We start from the raw sequence: 22,939 nt of genomic DNA, 5'->3' as shown, positions 1-22,939 counted from the left end.
AGTTTTTTGAAGCAGTTTAGCTAAGGAAGAGAGGGGAGTGGTGTTGCCTACAATATTACAGTAGAATTGAGTTTTCCCTCTTGGGTATAGGCACTACAGTAGGATGTTTCAACTCATCAGGAAGAACACTGTGAGCTGATGATACACTGGATGTGTGAGACAGTGGAATGCAGATGAAGTCTGCAATTATCTTTACTTATTTCTCATGAAGGCTATTAGGGCTTGATTTCTTATACACTGAACCTTATGCTCTAAACATCATTTTGAAATACAACACTGGATAAAAAGGATGTAATCTGGTGCACTGTGGGTGAGAGAGATGAGGCAGTGTTTCATTGAAAGGAAGTTTGTCTTGAAGGTGAGCACTTACAGTATTCTTTTGGAAGTTTAGTGATACTGGTATTACTGAGCCACGGTAGTGCTGTGGTTAGCGTTGTTGCCTCACAGCAAGAGGTTATCCGGTTTGATTCTCATCTGGAGCGCCTTCTGTACGGAGTCTGCATGTCCTCCCCATGGTCGAGTGAACATGAAGACATCCAGGTAGGTGTGTGCATGTGTGGGTGTGCCTTCTTTGAAGGTTGGGCACTGGGCTGGCAACTCAACACCGTAAAAATTCAGTGCCAATCATTAGCGGACCGGAGTTCCGCTGTGGTGACCCCTAACCGGGAAAAGCCAAAAGAAACATTTTAGTGATACTGGTATCATTATGTAGTTGTACTCTGTTATTAGTATTTTGTTCTGTCAGCTAATGTATTAATTTCCAGAACCATCTCTGATAACTTAGACATTAAAGGTGATACAGTATAACAATCTGCCTTCTGAGATTTCAGATGGTGAACGTCTTTCTTTAAAAAAGAAAAGGTTGCCAAACGTAGCAAATGTGTCTTGATCATTAGTGTAACCATTGCTTCTCTAGCAAACTAAGTGCAAACATGCAGCTTTATAAGAGCTTTACAGTTTGGCTGTTATCCATGATGTGTGCATCATTAATGTCCGATTATTCTCAACAGGAAATGAAAATTTATTACAAGGTGCATAGTGCCAGAGAGCTTTTCTAGGGGATATATGTGGTTTGTTTGTTTTTAATATGGGTGACCAGCAGCTCCTTACAGCTTCAGAGCTATGGGTTCAGCAGGATATTGTTGAATGGGTAAGGTGTTAAGCACTTGAAAGACCAGGACGGTTTTGAGGCAGTGGTAGTTAGCGTAGCTGGGAGAAAAGTAAGGTAGGGTATGTTTTCAACATAAGTAAATCCATGAAGGTAACATTAAAAGACAAAAGTATAGCTATTTCATTATGACAGCTGTTATTCACATTACCTGAGTAGGTCAAATAAAAAAAAAAAGTTAAATCCCTCAAATGATTCATAAGAAGACACGGTTTCTTGTGGATGTAACTATACTAATGTTTCTACTCTATGATTAGTTATTTGCCAATCTGCAGAAAATGGCAATACCAGTGGAACCACAGGGACAGGTATAAGCTCTATTCAGTGTTTCACAGAACTAAAACATAGGCAGCAGTTAAGGCAATATGGATGCAGACAGCAATCATTTGACCTTATTGCTCTGCACACTTTCCACGCTTCAGGGCAATCTACAAAATGGCCAAGAAACACTTATTTTCTCTACCTCTAGCAAAATGCATCTTGTTCTCTCCCATGATTTTTGTTGAATTCTGTTAATGTTCAACACCAGATAATGTAAGCTGCAGAAAATGCAAACTCATTTGAATTTAGTTTTCTACAGCTTCACCAGATATACTGGCAACTCTTAAAATCATTGTTTTCCCTTTAAAGTCTGGTAAAGGGTTGTTGAAATCAATGTGACAGCTCACCTGCTACTGTTCATTCTGCTTGAACCTAGTGAATATCAGAAGACTGATCCTATAGTATGGAATGCAAAAACTAAGATGCAACAAAACTGACATTTGCTTAACATATTTCTTTTGTACTGAAGCAAACCCTGTAGCTCCCTACCAAAGACCTACATATTACAGTTGTGACTGTAGTGACACGAGGAAGACAAAATACTTGCACTATTTCTATTCTGAGGCTGTCCGGCTTTGGAATTGTTACATACAAAGTAAGGTGAGGAGGTGAGTCCCCCTAAGGAGCACTGCAGAGGGACAGCTGCTGTTGTGCAAAAATACCAGACTGAACTGTGCAGTTTCTGTCACTTCAACTCAGTGGTGCTTCTACAGTATAATTACCAGTGCTTTAGGTTTTAGAAGGATGAGATATATTAAAATGGTACATCTAAACATACCTCTCAATCTGGAAACATCAAAAATCTAGACAAGGTCCATGAAAAATAGGTACAAATCTGTACGCTGAATAACATTTAATTTGCATACATAATTATGTAACCCCACCCACTTCAATGGAATTGTGGGACACCAACTTTCAAACGCAAACTGAAGAACAGACAACCAAAATATGGCATCAGAGTTCCCCTGCAGACATTCCAATGTCCCACTACTTGGCAATTTCGACCTATTTACCATAAACACTAATGTGTGCATACTGCTTTACTTCTACAATGATTATTTGGATTTTATTTTTACATTTTTCAGCAGAACAATGCACAAACACTAACAGACATCTGCTAAACAAAGCAATACTATCTCAATAAAAATAGACTTGGCATTAAAACTTCTCTGACCTTGAAACTCACATTCATTGAAAGAGCATTGAAACCCACACCACATCCAAAGAAAATGCATCTGGCCAGTGGTGGATAAAGATTACCTTTGGGCCGTTTTCAAATCATTGGCCCCTCGCACACAAAAAAGACACATACATGTGTTCTTTTCCTTGATACACCTTCTTGACTTTAAGTTATATTCCTTGTATAATACAGCACACTTGTTACACAGAGCGCATTTTAAATTTATTGTTTGAATATTTTTCCAGTAGGCTGTACTGTAGGCAATGAAACAAAATGCATGAACCAATAATGACAAAACCTCCCAATTCAGAACATTTCCATCATAAAAGTCTACTTCCACACCCACACTCTAAAAATACTGACAGCAGTGTAAGCCATAGCCATCTTGCACAGCGTCTCGCACTTATTTTCAACTTCAGTTTTTTTTTTGGGGGAGGCAAAAGGTAAAAAAAACAGGGACACATTTCAAACACTGCTTGTATAATTTTGGAAATTTGCTAGAATAAAATGTTGTGTTACCACCACGCACGTCATTGGCAAGTCCGGAACCCAGGACCCTATGCACTACAGTCAGAGCAACATACCACTATGCCAAATAAGCATTTTCCTAAAAAATAGGATGACAAACTTAATGACTATCATTTAGTGAATTCAGTTCTCACTTCTCACCATAGCTCTCAACCACTTAGCACAAAAAACCTGGACAAAGCCAATATGGGGGAATATAAATTCAGTTCTCACTTCCCACTCACCATGGCTCTCAACTCGTGGCACAAAAAACCTGGACAAACAACAAAGCCAATAATGGGGGAATACAAATTCTGTTCTCACTTCTCACCATAGCTCTTCTCAACTCTTAGCACAACAAATCTGGACAAAACTCAGAAATGGTGGTGGCTAGGGACTTACCGAAGGTACAGGGTTTGAGCCTGAAATACCTCTAGCCACCAGGTGTATTACACGGGGGCATTTACACACACACACACACACACACACACACACACACACACACACACACACACACACACACACCTTACTTGAGTCCATAACGAGTGGTGCCATTAATCTACTTCACTTGATTTGATTCCCCAAACATGCTGTTTAATCCAGAACGGAATCAAACAAATGAGTGCTGCTGCTGTTAAATGATTTCCCACTTGCATTTGCAGCCAGACCAGCCGAAAATGATGGCGTGAGCTCCTTGAGCTCAATTCTGACTGGCTGGTAGCCCTGACGGAGCTGATGTCATTGCACACGTGATGATGTCAGCTCCGACAGAGCGGTATTTGAAAAAAAAAAAATCGGAAATGAAGGGGTGCCACTCAGGAATCATGGCACCCCTTCATTTGGAACCCAAAACTCAGTAAAACACGAGTAATTCGGTATGGTTGGGAGGTATGCATCTAAACCAAGTACACTCTCCCTCCACAAAAAGCAAACATCTATACACCTTATTTTGTAGCATTTTATACCTTTCCTTTGTAGAGAATTTCATCACAAAATAGTTTAATTTTCTCATGGCACAACATACAACAGACTGTTGCAGAGTGAAGCAGATCTCTGAGTGATCACAGGCAAGGTCTTTCTGGTAACAAATGGATACAGAGACTTGGTTATTAATAGTCTACAATTTTATGAGCCATGGCCACTGCAATAGCCTACTTTTTTAGCCATCATTATATTTATATATGCCTTTGTTAATTAAAGTATTTACTATATTTTCTGCACAACCTTTTAAACCGATGTCTAGTAAAGACCGTAATAATACATTTATAACTGCATCCTTCCCACATTTTTCCTGCCATGTTCGCAGCATCTGATAGCGCTGTTCTGTTACATCTTTGTTATTGTTATAGACTGCTACATCAATTTCATTTTCCTTCAGTTTCAGACTTCTCATAAATGCTTTCCATTCTTTAAAGGGCACTTCAGATATGAAGATGTAAAAGCTTGAAGTCAAAGCTTTAAGAAAAAAGAAAAACAAATGATTAGTCCAATGAGACAAGTATTAATTACAGAAATTAGTGATACGTATGTACATATATTTTACTAAGAAACTTGTGCAGCTCAGGATTGCCACAATTAAGCCTATATTGTGCATGTTTACTCGTGCAGAAACACAGACTAAATAATGTTCTTTTCACTAAGCAAGACACAGCAGCCTGACTTGTATGGGCTCAAATGACTTGGAACCCGATGATGCTTATATAAAGCACAACTCCAGCAGTAAAATGATACTTTATATACTTCATAAAACATAAATAGTACCACTCCACCTGCACTCACTACATTAGGCTACCACTACCGTCTACAAAGCAAGACTCCTGCAGAAACACTTGAGCTGATTATTTTTTAAATCCCAGTCCGGTGTCAAATTTGTCTCCAGTAACCATTTTGCATTCTTATGTGCTGCGTTCAGCATACTTCCCATTCTATTTGGTCTGATATTTATGTTTGGTGATCACATCTTTAAATTCTTTGAACAGTTTCAATTATGTAAACCTTTTTAATTGGTTAAACATGCTTGCATGTTATATTTTAACATCAGTCTGAAAATGAATAGTTATGTACTTGCCATAATGCTAGATCAATACAAAGCAGGTCTCTCCATGGTAACCTCTAAGACATGATATATTTATACTATTACTCTCAAAATATAAACTTATGTACTTGCCATAATGCTAAATTTGCATGAAGCAGGGCTCTCTCTGGTAAAATCAAAAACTACATATTGCATGTATTAGGACTGCTGGGGTGACAAAACATTTCCACTCTAACTGAAGCCCTCTCCTTCACATTATGGCTTGCTCTTTTTCTCTCCCCATCTCTTCAGGTTACACTGCTAACCTGAAAGAGAAGAAAACAGACACAGAAAGGGGAGGAGAATAGAGACCAGACACAGCAATGGTGGAAGATGGACAGATGGAAGGTATGTTACCAAAGATGATCATTCTTCTTACAGATCTAACATTATATTAAATATATAATTCAAAGATGTAGTCAAGTTAGCATAAAAGTTTGGTGTCCTGGGCAAAATACTTATTTTTGCACCCTATCCCCTTTTCGTTTATTGCTCTCCAAGACTCCTGAGGTAAGTATGAAGACTCCTGAGGTAAGTATGATTTTGTGGTAGTAAAAGTTATTCTAAAATGTACTGCGGTGGTGGTGCTGTGGTAGCGTTGTCACCTCACAGTAAGACGCTGTCCTGTTCGATTCTCAGCTAAAGCGTCTTCTGCGTGGAGACATGCGTGAATGGGCGTACCTTCGTTGAAGGTTGTGCATCAGGGCTGGCAACTCGGCACACAAAAATCTATTGCCAATCATTAGTGGACCGGAGTTCCGCTGTGGTGACCCCTAACCGGAAAAAGCTGAAAGACACAACAACAGTTATTCTAAAATACTTAAACAGGGGCTGTGACATGGGAGGCATTCCAACTGCACTTTACAACAGCAAAGAAGTGGCAGACAGTATTTGTAAATAATTCTGGACAGCAACATTCCTACTGTAGCAGTTTTCTAACTGCAGTTGTGACATTCTGCTCTGCATTTTATTAGATGGAACACACTTTGTTAACAAAGCACTAGTTTGGGGGTAATACGTATGTTCTGAAATACCTAAATTGCACTTGCCTGGCTAGATATGCAACACTGAGGTGGGTGGGTGGGGTCCTGATTGAATTGGTGGCATTCTGTAATGCATTTTGTAGCAATGGAAAACTAACACACACTTTTAAATACACATTCACACGTGCACGTACGCACATGCAGTTAGAAAAATACAACTACTGGAGTGCCACTGTGACAAAGTAATAAATACCTACGTAAGCCAATGTTTAACTAAAAAAGATGAGACACATACTGTTAGCAACAGTGTGCTACAGTGCACTGACAAGCCCTATTATGAGATGCTTGACTGGGGAAGGGGGTCACAGCTACTTTTTTAGCTATATAGTTCTACTACAGTGGAAATGTAATACACATCATAATTGCAAAGGCCATTTAAACACTGAATTGTTAAAGTAAAAAAGCTGAGCTACATAATGTCAAAAGTACAGTGCTATTGTGGGCTTAATAAACCTATTCTGATATGCTTGATGATGAGGATTTCAAAATTTTACAATGTACTTTATAGTAATGCAGACGAAACAAAAAGAGGATGAAGACCCCTTGTCCTCATGCTGTACCCTTGCAGGTATTTCTCTCTTGCTGTGTACTATAACAAGATAGAAAGAAAGAAAGTTGCTAGTTATCAGTTAATGTATGCTGGTGGGGATATCCTGCCTTACAAGCACATAAAGTATGCTATGAAATGTAAAAAAAAATAATATATGGGTTTCTGTTGATCCAATGACTGCACTTTCCTCAGGTGCTTTATGATTGGTGGAAAAGAAAAACTAAAAGAAAGTGTGAGAAATTCACACAGAAAAAACAACCAGTAAAAACAAAATGAAAACTCTAGCCAAGCTAGAATATTCACTGAGTGACCTCTCAAACCTCCTGTATCACAGGCACATGGGATATATGCAAATAACCCTTATAACACCAGGTGTTTCAGCTATACGGCAATTCTGAATGCCCATGACTATTTCTTTTTAATTTGTTTCAATGGACAATCTCAGGCCAACAAAGCCAAACCCCACTAGCTGTGGACATGCATATCTTAGCTTTGTTAATGACCTCATCAGCACAGCACAAGCAGAGTGCTTGACTAAGCATAAGAAACACAAGGCTGTTATACCCAGCTGATGTCCATTACCACCAGGGTGACTGCAAAATATCCCATCTAACAAACTAAAACAAAGAGTGAGAAGGTCACACAGGAAAAAACAACCAGTAAAAACTAAATGAAAACTCCAGCCAAGCTATAACTTCCACTGAGTGACCTCTCAAACCTCCAGTATCAGAAGCACATGGGATACATGCAAATAAGCCCTATGAACACCAGGTGTTTTAGCTATATGGCGATTCTGAATGCCCATGACTCATTTCTTTTTAAGTTGTTTCAATGGACAATCTCAGACGAACAAAGCCAAACCCCACTAGCTGTGGACATGCATATTTTGGCCTTGCCCTCATGCTGTTTGAGAGGTCACTCAGTGGAAGTTCCAACTTGGCTGGAGTTTTCATTTAGTTTTTACTGGTTGACTTTTTCTGTGTGACTTTCTCGCTCTTTGTTTTAGTTTGTTAGTTGGGATATTTTGCAGTCACCCTGGTGGTAATGTAAAATGGTAAAGAGTGCATTCATACAGCAGTTGCAGGATCTACTAGATAAAGTAGGACAACATGACTTGGTGTTGATAATGAATGGCTTGAATGCACAATTTGGGACAGATAGAACAGGACTGTAATGTAAAATAACGAAGTTGCAGAGTTCCACAACAGTTTTACCTTTTATTGAACAAAACGAATTAAGTGCTTTCGCGTTCTACCCAGATCTACGATCACTTCTGCAGACTATACTACAATGTCAGACTATCTAACCAAGCATTTTAAAGCCTTAACTATTAGCACATTGCAGTTAATTAGTCACAATTACCTAATTAAAGGTATAGAAGTAATTTAAATAAGAATTCCATTCAGTAATTTTTTTTAAAAAAACAACACTTCTTATTTAAACATTAACATTGCATTGTATTAGGTTCAGTCTGAATCTAATACATATAAGAACAACACAAATTATATGATATTGTACATAAGAATATAAAACACACACACACACACATATATATATATATATATGTACAAGATATAAAAATTAATACATATTACTAAAACTTTAAAATTAGTAAGACATGCCTATAAAGTGCATGTGTATTCATGTTGTTATAATAAACCTCCTAGCAAAGTCTTGCCCATCTTGACAGACAAAAATTAAGTTATTTAATGTACACTTGAATTCCATTTGAAGGAATATAGACCTAGGGCAAGGGCAATATACTGCATAATAGAGCATGGATATATTTAAATAAATTCATGCATAGGCATCAACATCTGTTTAGTGCTTCAGATGTCGAGCCTTTAGGAAGGGTTTTAGTGATTACTGCATCATTTATACCTGGATGTTTATCAGCGTTCAGTTTTATTATCCACTTTTGTTCAGATTCCTCCTTTCTGTTTTTTATATCACCTCCTCTTAAACCTTCCTTAACTACCTCAAGCACAAAAAATTTAAAATGGAGTTCTTTCCCTTCTTTTTGAATATGTTCAGCTAAAGCATTAGTTTCTTTACCTGTCGCAATGTCTCTAATATGTTCTAAGATTCATTCTTTTAGCATCCTATTTGTTTTACCTATATAATATGATTTACATATCTGACAAAAACTGATGTATACTATATTATTAGTTCTACAATCTGCATACATATTAGCTTCTATTCTGAATTTATTCACTGGATGAAAAAAAGTAGTACAGGAAAAAATGTATCTGCATGCTGTACATTTTCTACAGGGGTAAGTACCTTTCCTCTGTGATGTAACCTCATGTATATTATGTGATTTATAACATAGCTGCCTTTTTAGAGACTTTTTGCTAATGAAGGAAAAGTGTGGTACTGAGTCTATCACTGTTTCCAAATCCTTGGATGCAGTTAGAATATTCCAATTCTTTTTAAAGACATCACAGAACACATTTATATCGCTGGTAAAGGTAATAGGAAAATGCAATTTCATATCATTTTGTTGTCTGTCCTTTGTCTTCTATTCCCTCTGAGAAATAAGGATGACCTTTCCTTCCTCTTTCAGCCAGTGCTTCATTAACACATAAATCTATTTCAGATTTAGAATAGCCTCTGTTGATAAACTCGTCCTTCAATGTTTCAGTTGCTTGCATAAGCTCACTGTCAATGTTATATATTCTCATGTTCCTGATCATCTGTCCTTTTAAGATATTCCTGCTAACATGTCTGGGATGCATACTACCTTTATGCAGTAAACAATTTTTCCTTGTCTGTTTCCTATATAGACTAGTTTTCATATCCTTTAACCCAGATTTATGAACCATAACATCCACGAACTCGATTTGGTCATAAGAATATTTATAAGTAAATTTCAAAAAAGTTGTTGTAGTATGCAGATAATCTATAAAGTCTTTCAATTCAGTTTCTGACTTCTCCCATAAAATAAAGAGGTCGTCCATGAACCGTACATACCATAACACATGTCTGCTATACTCATGTCCTTGCAATAAACATGTGTTCTCCCATTGCACCAAAGCTAGATTGGCGTAGCTATGGGCACAAGCAGTGCCCATAGCTACGCCTATCTTCTGTAAATAATAATGTTCCCCAAAATTAAAGACATTATTTTCCAAGACTATTTCTAATAATCCACATACCATTCCAATTTTATTATTGGGGAATGATTGCTTATCAATAAGTAGTTCTCAAATCCTTTCAATACCCCATTGATTAGGAATGACTGTAAAAAGAGAATATCAAGTGTAACTAACAGAAAGTCTTATGTAATTCCTTTGTTTCTATATATAATTTCTGTAAAAAAAGTCTTGGTATCTTTTAAAATAGAGTTACATGTATCTAAAATAGGGTGCAAGTTCTTCTTTATAAAAAATTACAATGGTTCTGTGGCCCAACATTTACTAGAGACTATGGGTCTCATAGGGGAGCACATTAAATTCTTATGAATTTTTGGTAATCCATATATAATGGGAATAGTAGAACTGTTCCATTCTAAAGTATTTAAAAAGTTCTTCTGCGAACATATTCATTATCAACATGTCAAAAAGATAAAATTCAATCCTAATATTCCTTTTAAAGTAGTATTGTTAATCTGTACATATGTTTCATCATCAGATAGTAATTTCATCAATTGTTCTATATAAAAACTTTTATCCATGACAATAACACCTCCCCCCCTTGTCTGCTGGTCTAATTACAATAGATTTCAAGTTGCGTAGTTCATTTATTGCAGCCATTTCATCTTTACTGAAATTATAAAAATGTGTTGGTCTATCATGCTCAAAAACTTCACATATCTCTTTTTCACAAACAGGTATAAATGACTCTACCATGGGATGTGGTTTAGGTATAAAACTGCTAGGTTTTTTATAACAATTAAAGTGCATATCATCTGTATTTTTAAACATTGTTTTGAAAGTCAATGTCCTACCAAATAATTTTAGTTCTTTTATTAATTCAACCATCTCAATTTTCTGTGCTGGTATAAATGATAAACCTCTATTTAAAACTGCTAAATGCACACCTGTTAGTTTGAATGAAGAGAGGTTCATTACCAGCCCCTCTGATTCCTGCTGCGGGTGTTTATTCCTGTTTGACCTGTTGTTGTCTGATTGTATCATGCAGGGGCTTTCCGACCTCTGCTCCTCGATCTGCTCTTTATTGGGAGATGTGTGTTTAGTACAAACAGCTCGATGGTAGTCCCGTTCGTCTCCCTTAATTGCATTGAAAACGGGGGTAAAGGGTCTTTCTTGGAGTTATTATTAACTGTACCCTTAACGTTTTTAGATGCTACGAGGTTCCCTGGTGGTGTTATATTTGGTTGCTGTTCCATCGTACCAGTTTGTGTGGGCGTTTCTCTTCCGGGTGATACATTTCCTATATGTGCCTCTTCTCTCTCAGTTGGTTGATGTATACGTTCATCTTCATGTTCTGATTGGTTGATTTGCTGGTTCCTATTCGTATGGGATGGTTTAAACCAAGCAAACAACGCCCCTGTTTGAAAGTCATTCATATCACGCTGCAATTTCTTACTTTTAATATTTTGCAATCTCTTTTCATATTGCAGAATATTTTCATGTAAAATATCCATTTTGTCAGCTATTACATCCATATATCCACAAAGACGGACTGAGGCAGGCAAAGCAGCACACACCAACGAAGAACAATTTCTTTAATACTGTTAAGCGCTTTTCGTTTGAGACTATGCTCAAACTTCATCAGACAAAATATATTGACAAACCACTAGCATAAGTATTAATCAAGTTAACGGCTCAAATGAGCAGTAAAGGCAATTAAACAATTGAAAACAATTAAGAATTTCAAAAAACATTTAAAAACATTAACATCATTTAAAAGCATTGAAAAACAATCAAGAAAATGTCAAACTTACACACCACCTTCAACTGCAAAAAGTTAAATTATACCAATTCAAAATAACAATTCAAAAAAATCTCATAAATATATAAAGAAAATAATTAATAAACTTAACTAAAAATCAAAGTGGAACTACCTTAATAAACTTTTAAAATGCTACTAATAGAGCAGCATTCATTAAGTCCAGGGGTATTATACGCATTTAATCTAACTTGCCACATCACTTCTAGTTCTTCCAACTTTATTGGAGAGGGGCCACCCCTAGAATCCTCACTAATCTGATCAATTACTGTAAATTTAAATTTATGGTCAGGATTAAGGCTGACACACTTAGCTAAAACATTCTCAAGTTTATTCTTCCAGATTGCATAAATATGTTCATAAAGACGATCACAAAGGCGTCTCTCCGTCTTCCCAATATAAAATGATGAACAGTTCTGACACTGAGCTAAATAAACTATCATTTTAGAGTTATAATTAACTCGACATTTCAAAAAATACTGGTGATTATGTATATTAAATCTATTGGATTCAATGACATACTGACAATAATTGCAAGACTGACACCTAAACATACCAGGTGTTTTGGGGTATGTACGTTGATGTTGTTCCAATAAGGACTTGAGATTTTTTGCCCTCCTGTAAGTCACTACAGGTTTATCACCCACTTTATTAAAAATACTGGTGTCACTTTTAAATATGGCCCAGTTTTTACATAGAATGTCATAGCAAGAATTGCTATTGACACTATAAGTAGTGATAAAAGATGGCACTTGGAACATAAGTTCACAAGTTGTATTAAGGTCAACTGTAACATTCACAGAATTACTATCCTGAGCAACTTCCACATTATTAATGTTTAATAATGGTTTATAAAACTGCCTAGCCTGTTTAGACATCACTTCTTCCATAAGTTCGTTGATCATATTATCAGGGTAGCCCCGATGGATAAACATACTCTTTAAAAAGGGACATTCATCATGAAAGTCACTGTCAAGAGTGGTAATACGGGCTGCCCTGACTAACTGACCCTTAACTACAGCTCGCTTTTGGTGGTGAGGATGACAACTAGAATAATGCAAAAAAGCATTAGAATATGAGCTTTTTCTATAAATTTTAGCTGTGCATCTCTGAAGTAAATGATTTTTAGATAGCAAAATGTCCAAATAAGCTATAGACTCAGTACTAAAAGTGGATGCAAACCTAAGAAATTGTGTGGTACCATTAAGGTAATTAACTACCATATCACTAATGACTCTGTCACCACTGAGCAGGATAAAAAGTATCCATCAAGGTAAGGGGTAAAAAAATCAGTCTGTCCTTATAGTCAAAGTGAGATAAAACAAATGAGTGTTCCCAATGGGCCATTACTAGATTAGCTATACTAGCACCACAAGGGGAGCCCATCGCTACCCCTACTTTTTGCAAATAAAATTTGTCATTGAACGTAAAAAAGTTATTATTAAGAACAATATCCAGACGTTCATCAACTAAATCGAGCTCACTCCTAGCGCAACCACTTGCTCTTAAATCCTGCCTGATCCAATCACTAGCAATTTTGTGTGGGATACAGGTGTACAAATCTTTTACATCTACAGTTAGAAAATTGTGCTTAGTGTCAAAGGCCAACTCATTAATTTTCTCAAAGAAAGACCATGAGTATTTGCAAATTTGCTTTTCCTTAATTAGAAATTTTTGCAAGATTGTATCAATGACCTTAGCACACGGATATGTAGGTGAGCCTCTACTATCAACCAGTGGGTGCAAAGGAGGATCTAGAACACCCTTATGGATTTTGGGAATACCAAAAAGACTTAGGAATCTAGGGTATGCAGTAAGCATGTAATTGAACATTTTCTGATCAATCCTCCCATCAATAAACATTTCTTCTAAGGTATTCTTTATATACAAGTACGCTGTGTTAACTTTAGAACGTGAGCTAACTAAATAAGATGGAATGTTCAATAGTTTTAACATCCGGTCGACATAATCAATCCTAAGTTTATTAATTATTTTCTTTATATATTTATGAGATTTTTTTTAATTGTTATTTTGAATTGGTATAATTTAACTTTTTGCAGTTGAAGGTGGTGTGTAAGTTTGACATTTTCTTGATTGTTTTTCAATGCTTTTAAATGATGTGAATGTTTTTAAATGTTTTTTTGAAATTCTTAATTGTTTTCAATCGTTTAATTGCCTTTACTGCTCATTTGAGCCGTTAACTTGATTAGTACTTATGCTAGTGGTTTGTCAATATATTTTGTCTGATGAAGTTTGAGCATAGTCTCAAATGAAAAGCGCTTAACAGTATTAAAGAAATTGTTCTTCGTTGGTGTGTGCTGCTTTGCCTGCCTCAGTCCGTCTTTGTGGATATACAGTTTGTTTGTTTGCCTTCATTTTGGATTAGCTATTACATCCGTACTAAATGTGGCATACAGTTCATCTTGTAATTTATTTAATTTGGTTGCCAGTTCTTTTTCTTGTGGCAGAAAAAAAATCTAGAACTAATTGCATGTAATCATAGCTGAGTTGAAGGTTCAGTTGTTGCCACTTTTTTAGTAGTTGAGGAAATTGATCTCCGTATGTGGGCATAGTTAGTACCCTTAAACCTTTGGGTACTACTTTATATCTCAGTGATGCTTCCATGTGGAACCGCTGCCACTGCAGCCTTTTAAACTTGTAGAATTTGTTCTCAATATTCCTATACTTGTCTCAAAAAGCCATACTTGTTTCTTCATTAATAACCATGGAGCAATCTTCAGAGAACACAGGTTTTAGCATCAATGGGTTATTATCCATAACCAAGATATGTTTGAATCATTCTTTCTGTATACAGGTATTAGAGTTATGTCCATATAAACCATTCGGTTCTGTATCATATCCTTCTGCCATGTCTCAGTCTCTCTCCCAACAACACGCCAATACACAAAAGAATGGACCAAGTACTGAGTTCACTCTGACAATGACATGAAGTACCAAAATGTAAAATAAAGAAGTTGCAGACTTCCACGACAGTTTTACCTTTTATTGAACAAAAAGAAGTAAGCGCTTTCGTGATCTATCCAGATCGCTTCTTCAGCTAGGATAGGAAGACTGCCTGAGTCCACGTGGGTGGGGTAACATGAATAAAGAAAGAGAAGCCATTCTAGACTTCTGTCTGGTAAATGGCTTGATAGGAGCCAACACATGACTCAGAAAGACGGACAGTCACAAGAATACATACGAGAGTCACCAACATGCAACTCAGGTAGGCTTCCTCCTAGTAAGGAAAAGACAATGGGAGAGAAATCAGAGATTGCAAAAGTCACCCACAGTGAAACAGTCAGCCCACAGCATAAACCATTAGTTGCCACAATCTGCTACTAGCAGTGGTTAGAGAAGTCTCTAAGGTCAATAGAGACCAGGCTGAAGACCTGGAAGTTGACTGGAGAAAAAGCACAACAGTTCAAGGAGTTACTTAGGGCTCTAGCACTTCAACAGGAGTAGGAGGAGAAGGAAATAGGTGGGTTGAAGAAGAATGGCAGTGCCTCAAAACAGCATGTGTGAGGAGTACATGACATATATACAGCTGAGCCAGGTATGGAAATAAAGTACATAAGAAAAGTTGGTGGTGGAATGCAGAAGTCAAGGAATCATCAAAAGAAAGGAGGAGTGCAGGAAAAAGTGGGAGATAGAAAAGATGGACCAGGTATGAAAGAATACTGCTTGACTAACAAAAAGGTTAAGAAGTTGCAGCAGCAAAGAATAAGGCATCAGAAGCACTCTACCAGCTTCTGGAAAGTGCAAGGCAAAGACAGAAAAATAAAGAAGATAGTCAGACATCCTTCATAAAGAATGCCAGAAACAGCCTGCTCCCCAGTCCACAGGACATCCAAGTCAGATGGAAGGAGTATTTCCAGCTGCTTCTGACTGAAGAAAACTCCACAGAAGTTGTACTGCCTCAGACACAGCCTACAATGAGAGAAGAGGAGAAGCCCACCATAGAAGTAAGAACAGCACTAAGGAAAATGAAGTCAAGCAAAGCAGCAAGCTCAGAGTGGATATGATAAAGATGTTGGGTGAGATAATGGAGAAATGGCTCCTGAGAGAACTCATAGCAGTGTGGGGAGATCCCAGATGACTGGAGAATAAGCATGCTAGTGCCAGTGTTCAAGAACAAAGGGGAAATTCAGAACTGTGGACAAACTCCTGTCCCACTGCATGAAAGTCCTAGAGAGGGTGATTGATAAATGAATATAAAAGTAGTTGAAAGTAATATGGGAGATGAACAGTTCAGATTCAGATCAGGATGTAGCACAATTGACCCAAAGTTTGCAGTGAGACAGACAGTTGAGCATTAGCTAAAAATGAGGAAAGAGTTCAACTGGACATGCCTAGACTTGGAGAAAGCATATGACAAGGTCCTAAGAATGCTGGTTTGGACAGTGCTGTGGTGGTTTGAAGTCTCAGAAACATTGGTAGAATCAGTGCAGGCTATGTACAATGACCCAATGACTCAAGTACAAACAGTGTTCCGTCTCAAAGAGGGAGTGGGTGTACATCAGGATTCACCTCTGAGCCCACTGTTGCTCATACTGATGATAGACTACATTAGCAAACAAGTTGGAGGTGACAGATCAACACAGTTGTATGCACATGAAATGGCATTACAGGCAAACTCTGAACAAGGACTTCAACAAAGAATAGGAGAATGGAATGCACAACTGAAGGCACATGGGATGAAACTGAGTACAGATAAGACAGGTGTAATGGCAGCAAATTGGGAAATCAAAAGACGTTGATAAATGAGACAGAAGAGAAAACAGTGGAACAGGTTAACAGTTTTAAGTTATCTCGGAGGGGGTGGTTGAAGTGAAGGGAAGTCTGAATGAGGAGATCAAAGCTAGAATCAGAGAGGCTGCCACCAACTGGCACAGAGTGCAAAGTGTACTATATGACAGAAGAATGCCAAAAAGCTGCAAAATAAGGTGTACAAAACAGTGGTGTGACCAGTACTACTGTATGGTATAAAAACCTGGGCACTAAAGTCAGAGCAGTTGAAAAAGTTACAGGTGATGGAGGTGAAGTGCCTGAGATGGATGGAAGGATGCACACTGTGGGACAGATGAAAAATGAGGACATAAGAGCAGAAGCCAAAGTAGCTCAAATTGCAGAAAAAGTCAAAGAGAACAGATTATGGTGGTTTGGCTCACATGCAGAAAATCAGAAGACAATTTAGTCATGATGATTTGGGACAGACAGGAAGGAGGCAAGAGGTAACGCTGGTGTCTAGCAAAGAGGTGGATGTACTGTGTGAGAGAAAACCTGCAACAATAAAGTATGACTGGTGAAGAAGGCAAGAAAATGGCAATGAAGAGAGCGAGAGAAAACGACAGTTGATGCAACACCCTGACCCCATGCAGGAAATAAGAAAAAGGGGGTTGATGATGATGATCACTAAGTGCTCACCAGATATAATAATTAGCAAAACATGTCTCTTACTCAATATAAAAGATAGTGAAATTCTTTCCCTAGGTTACACTATCCTTTACTCTTATAGAATACACAAAAAAGAAGGAGGCGTAGCTATCCTGTTTTCCAACTCTCTCTACCCACCCATTAATCCACCAAACGTTCACATGCTGAACTTAATAATCTCTCTGCTCAAAGACAACCACAAAAAAAAAAAAAATGCATAGCCATCCCTCTAGGAAATAACATGCCTATTCTACAGGGCACCGTACACTGGATATCCTCTAACATACCTTATGAAACCATTATTCTTGGAGGCATTAACATAAACTGGTAAAACATTATAGGTAACTACCCCTCTGCTTTTACTAACGTATATAGACTTACTCAACTTATAACATCTTTTACTCTCTACAACATAAATACCAATCTCGGCTACACCGTAAATTGCAACCTAAACTCAAAACCAAAAGTTTCCTCCTCATAAGGAACCCTCCCTGATTCTCTCACTAACCACCATCCAACATGCGTCTATAGACTAACTACCTGCCATACAAAAGAGCAGCAATATAAGGAATCCCGCAACCTTACTAGTTTTGACTCAGATTACTTAAAAATATTCTTAAGACCCTTAACTGGTCTTCCCTCAACACATGACCACTAGGTGAAGTCATTCTCCGTTTCAACACACTTTTCCTTGACTCACTGAAGAGCCTTGCCCCTACAAGGGGAAAAACGGTCAAAACAGACAGACATCTGGATTACTGCATGCTAACAAAACTCTAATGAAAAAAAAAAAAAAAAAAAAGAGATAAAGCCCGGACAGAATGGCACAAAAACAAAAAAAGCCTACACACATCTATAAAAGTACAAACGTCTCCAAAACTAGTCAAAAAGCAAATTTACTTCAATTGCACTGGTATATCGCTGGATTGCTATTGCGCTGCCATCTCTTATTCAGTTTGTTAGTTGTTGGCTTTGTTTTTCTTTCACAGAAAACAATACTACTCGCATCCTCAACTTAACCTAAAACATAATACTAAAATGTTCTGGTATTTAGTAAATAAAATCTTACACCTTGGCATACTTGATACTCAAAACCCTTGCCCAGACATCCCTCCCTTAGATACCACTGCCAAATTGAACTCCACTTCATATGCTCTATAGCTTCTCTTACTAGCAGTTCCCCACCATGCCATTCCAACCCAATACAGCATCCAAACTCCAACAGCCCTTGTTTTCTACCCCCACATAAAACATCTGCTCAGCAAACTCAAACCTTACATCACCTCTATTAACAACTTACTTTCAGAATAACTGAAAAGTTAACCTCCACAGGAATTGCATACCCAAACTCTATTCTAATCTATCATTCCATTCAAGAATCATATGTTCCTTCCTTATGAAAAAAATCATACATCATACCACTACATACAGGAGGTACCTCTACCAAAATATCAAACTTTAGACCTATTTCCTTACTGTTCCCGGTCTCTAAGACATTGGAAAAAAGTATTTGCAAACCACTGTTAAAAAGTACTTACTACATGAAAACCTTTTCATCACAACTCAACATGGCTTTTGATTACCACACAGTACAACTGCCTTATATCCTTCCTAGACATCAACATTAAGGCTAGGGATAACAACAAATTAGTATTCTCCCTCTTTCTAGACCACTCTAAAGCTTTTGGTACCGTCTCCCATCCCAAACTACTATCAAAAATGTCTGCCTTAGGTCTATTCAACTCCACTTTTAACTGGTTTAGGATATCTGTCTTATCAATCTTATCACTGCCAATTTGTTAAATGGCTCTCTGCTTTCTCTTCTTTCTTTCAAGCGTACACTGAGATTCCACAAGACTCCTTGGCCCCTTTCTGTTTAATATATTTATTAACAATCTTCACACATCTTCCCAACATGCTTCCCTGATACAATATGTAGATACTACTCTCATTTGCTCAACAGACTGTCTCCCTCATCTACAGACCATTACACCAGATGCCCCCAACTCCATCAAAGCTTGGTTAACTGGCAATTAACTATTCCTTAAGCAACAAAAAGGAACCACTCATTATTTCCCAAGTCTCCAACAACTAACAAATATGACTTCAACATTTTATCATTAAACAGCAAACCTACAGAATCTAACATCAAAATGACAACTATGTTATAATAGACTGCAGCTGCTATGTTTTCAGTAAATCAGCCAAACAGTTCTTATCATTGCATTGCACTCAAATCCTTAAACTGGCTCGAGCTACCTTTTGATGACCAACTTCTCCAGGCACAGAAAATGATATCCAACCCCTTAGCTTGCCCTGATATTTGCTCTTCTCTCAGTCATTATTCACCAAACTGCCCACTTTGCTCCTCTGAAAAACTTACAATTTATAAACCTAAAAAGTCCACTGGACACTCACTATACTCAGACTCGGCAACCAATGCTTGGAATCATATCCTGATGGACATTATGCTGATATCTAGCACTCCCCTGTTTAAGTACCCACTAAAACACTTTCTCACCCAATCCTAACTCTGCACTTGCATCACATCAGGCCGAAACATCATCCTTTCTCTTCTTCTGGCCATCCACTCCTCTTTCTCTTCCTCTCTCCTCCTCTCATCTTCCTATCACTCTTCCAAACTTCTATACTGTCCACTATCCCCTCTATCTTTTTTTAATAATGACTCATCTGAAAACGATAAACCTAGGTGATTTTAATATCAACTGGCTATCTTGTAGTAACAATCATCCAGCCCAACACCTAAACCTTCATGGTTTCTCTCAATTAATACAGTCACCTACCCGGATAAATAAAAACTCTAACAAACATACTTCTCTCAACTGGATATTAGTCAATAAAGACACTCACTCATACTTAGCTGGCTGTTTACCAGACAGCCTCAGTGACCACACCAACATTCCTTCTGAGACACCACTTAAATTGTGCTAAACCCATTATCTATAGGCAAATCTGAAACAGGGTAAACTTTAACCCTCTCTCCTTTATCTCATCCCTTCAGAAATGTGATTGGACACCACTAAAGTACCTCAATATGGATGAAACCATCCACTTCTTCAATAGCACCTCCCTAAACATCCTAAACACACATATGTCCCCATACGAAATGTCTGAATCAAAACACAGTACTCCCCTTGGCTACAAAAGAGCACCAGGGCACTAATGAAAATCAGAGATATAGCCTGGGAGCACTGGCACTTAACAAAAACCCTATCCTCTAGACAGTCATTCCTAGAGTTGCACAACAAGGTCAAAAAGCAAATAAAAGAAGATAAAACCCAATATTATCAGTCTGCCCTAAACTCCTCCCATCATAACCCTAAGCAGTTCTGGTCCACAATAAAGTCCATTCTTCACCCAGGTAAAGTAGGCACTCCCCCACCTACCACTCCCCCTTCCTCCAGCAGTACTGCTAACTCGTTCAATAAACGCTTTACTGAAACCATTCTGTCTTTGACTAAACAACACAACCCTCTACCCACCCTCCCTACATCAAAACCAAATACTCTGCCCGCAGTCTTTTCTTTTTCATCAGTGCCTACCTCCTATATAAAAAAAAAACCTCTATTGAAACTTAAGCCTACAAAACTTGCAGCTGACAATCTCCCCTCTGAATACCTAAAAATAGCAGCAGACGCCCTAGCTTATCTTGTCTCTATCTTAATTAATTGGTCCTTATCAGAAAGCTATATCCCAACACTGAGGAAAATATCCCACATCATTCCCTCCATAAAGGTGGCTCCTCCACTGAACTTTCCAATTACTACCCCATTGTCATTATTTCACCACTTTCCAAGATACTTGAGAAATGCATCCATTCTCAAGTCTTAAGACTATCTCTTAGCTAATAACCTCCTCTCCAGCACCCAGCATGGCTTCAGGCCATACCACAGCACTACTACCACCTTGCTCTCTTTCACCAATGTTATCCTTCATCATAAAACTAATGGCCTGTTCTCCTGTGCTATATTTCTGGATTTATCCAAGGGTTTTGACATGGTCTCACACAAACTACTAATCTCCGTTTTCACTAACCTATCCTTTTCCCAATCAGCCATTGATTGGTTTCACAGCTATCTAACTGGCTGCCAACAATCAGTTGTCTGGCATAATGACCTATCTCCTTGATTTCCTGTAATACTCTGTTTCCCAAGGCTCCATCATTGGTCTCCTACTTCTCACTTTTTAAAGGTTCATAGGTAGGCACTAGGCTATCTGCCTGAAGGCATTTATAAGCCTAGCCAGAATGTGTTGGCTTTCGCTGCCCCCTTAGATTAGTTCCCTGTGCCTCTGTCCAGTAGAGCCACTGAAGTGATCCCCGGGGTAAACTTTCTGTTTCCCATCCACTCGTCAAGGTTTCTTTTGAAGAGTGTTAGTGAGGAGCTCTGCCTAATGTAGATTGGAATCTTGTTCCAAAGCATGGTAAGTCTCTGGGACAGGAATCTATCCTTCCAGCACGTCCTATTTATTGTTGTGGTGAGGTTTAGATCCCTAGAGCGTGTGGCTCGAGGGAATAAGGTTTTCTTTAGGTGGAGCATGTCCATCAATTCTGGGTTGGATATGGCCTTGTATGTCAGGCAGAGATCACCTCTGAGTAGGTGGTATGCAACCGAGTACAGCTGGAGTTTCTTCAGTCGAGCTGCATAGGGCATCTGTTTGAGGCCAGTGATCCTCTTGGTGAGGTACTTCTGTGGTCTTTCCAGTTGTTACAGGTGTCTTGTAAGGTACATCCCAAATGGGGCATTGGACTCTATGATGGGTCTGATGAGTGATGAGTAGAGGGGCACAATGACTTCTTTTGATCTGGATGCGAACCCTTTTGTGATTAGGTGGGCCATGTAGAAGGATTTTCTAACCACTTTGGCAATGTAATTATCAAAGGTGAGATTACTATCTACTTGGGTCCCCAGATCCCTTATTACGTCTTCCGTATTTAGGGGACTACCACCTATGTGGTAGTTTGTGGGTACTTTGTTTTTTCCAAAGGAGATGGCTATGCACTTTTTGGCATTTAGCTTGAGGCCATGATTTTAACACCAGGTATCCGCCTCAGTGAGACCCTTATGGAAGATGTCTGTGTCAGCTGGAGAGTCAATTATAGCCCCTAGTTTGCAGTCATCTGAGACCTTGGTCAGCCATAGTCCTCCTGTGCTTGCCTGTAACTCTAAGAAATATATGCCGAACAGGAGGGGTCCTAGGACTGAGCCCTGGGGAATGCCACTTGTAACCGGGTCATACCTAACTCTCACCATGTGGGTTCTGTCAGTGAGCCAGATGACAACCCATTTTGTGACAGATTTATGTTCAGGCTGGTGAGCTTGTCTATAATACCAGATTGTGGAATGGGGTCGAAGGCCTTTGCGAGGTCTAGGTAGGCTGTGTGTACCACCTTTCCCTCATCTATAGCCTTGGTAACTGCCTCAAAGAAGTCCACCAGGTTTAGGAGGCATGATCTGCCCTTAAAGCTGAACTGGGTAGGGTCTACTGTTTGGAGGTTCCCAATGTCTCTGTTAATGAGTTCCATGGTGATGCGCTCCATAGCCTTGCAGACCAAGCTAGTCAGGCTTATAGGGCGATAGTTCCCGGGGTCTGTTGAGGCTCCACCTTTGTGGAGTGGAATAACCATTGCTATGCACCATTCTATGGGTACGTAGCCTGTGGAGAGGCTGAGTTTGAACAGTGTGTTTAGGTGAGGGGTTAGTTTCTTTGAGCTCATGTAGGACAC

General features: G+C 38.4%; 1 protein-coding gene across 2 annotated transcripts in view; it reads right to left on the bottom strand.

The window, feature by feature from the left end:
• Positions 1-4,158: 4,158 nt before the first annotated feature.
• Positions 4,159-22,939, bottom strand: part of LOC122791827 (tumor necrosis factor receptor superfamily member 1A-like) — a 323,895-nt gene continuing 305,114 nt past the window's right edge. For both annotated transcript variants that reach the window (XM_044059790.1, XM_044059791.1), the window contains exon 10: positions 4,159-4,631. In XM_044059790.1, coding sequence (XP_043915725.1) covers positions 4,336-4,631 — 296 coding nt within the window. In that variant the 3' untranslated portion in view covers positions 4,159-4,335. The remainder of the gene's footprint in view (positions 4,632-22,939) is intronic.

This window comes from Protopterus annectens, chromosome 17.part0 (genome assembly GCF_019279795.1).
Source record: "Protopterus annectens isolate FY-2018-M chromosome 17.part0, PAN1.0, whole genome shotgun sequence".
Classification (NCBI taxonomy): domain Eukaryota; kingdom Metazoa; phylum Chordata; order Ceratodontiformes; family Protopteridae; genus Protopterus; species Protopterus annectens.
Note: the sequence above shows the minus strand (reverse complement) of the source record. Positions and strands in the feature narration are given on the sequence as shown.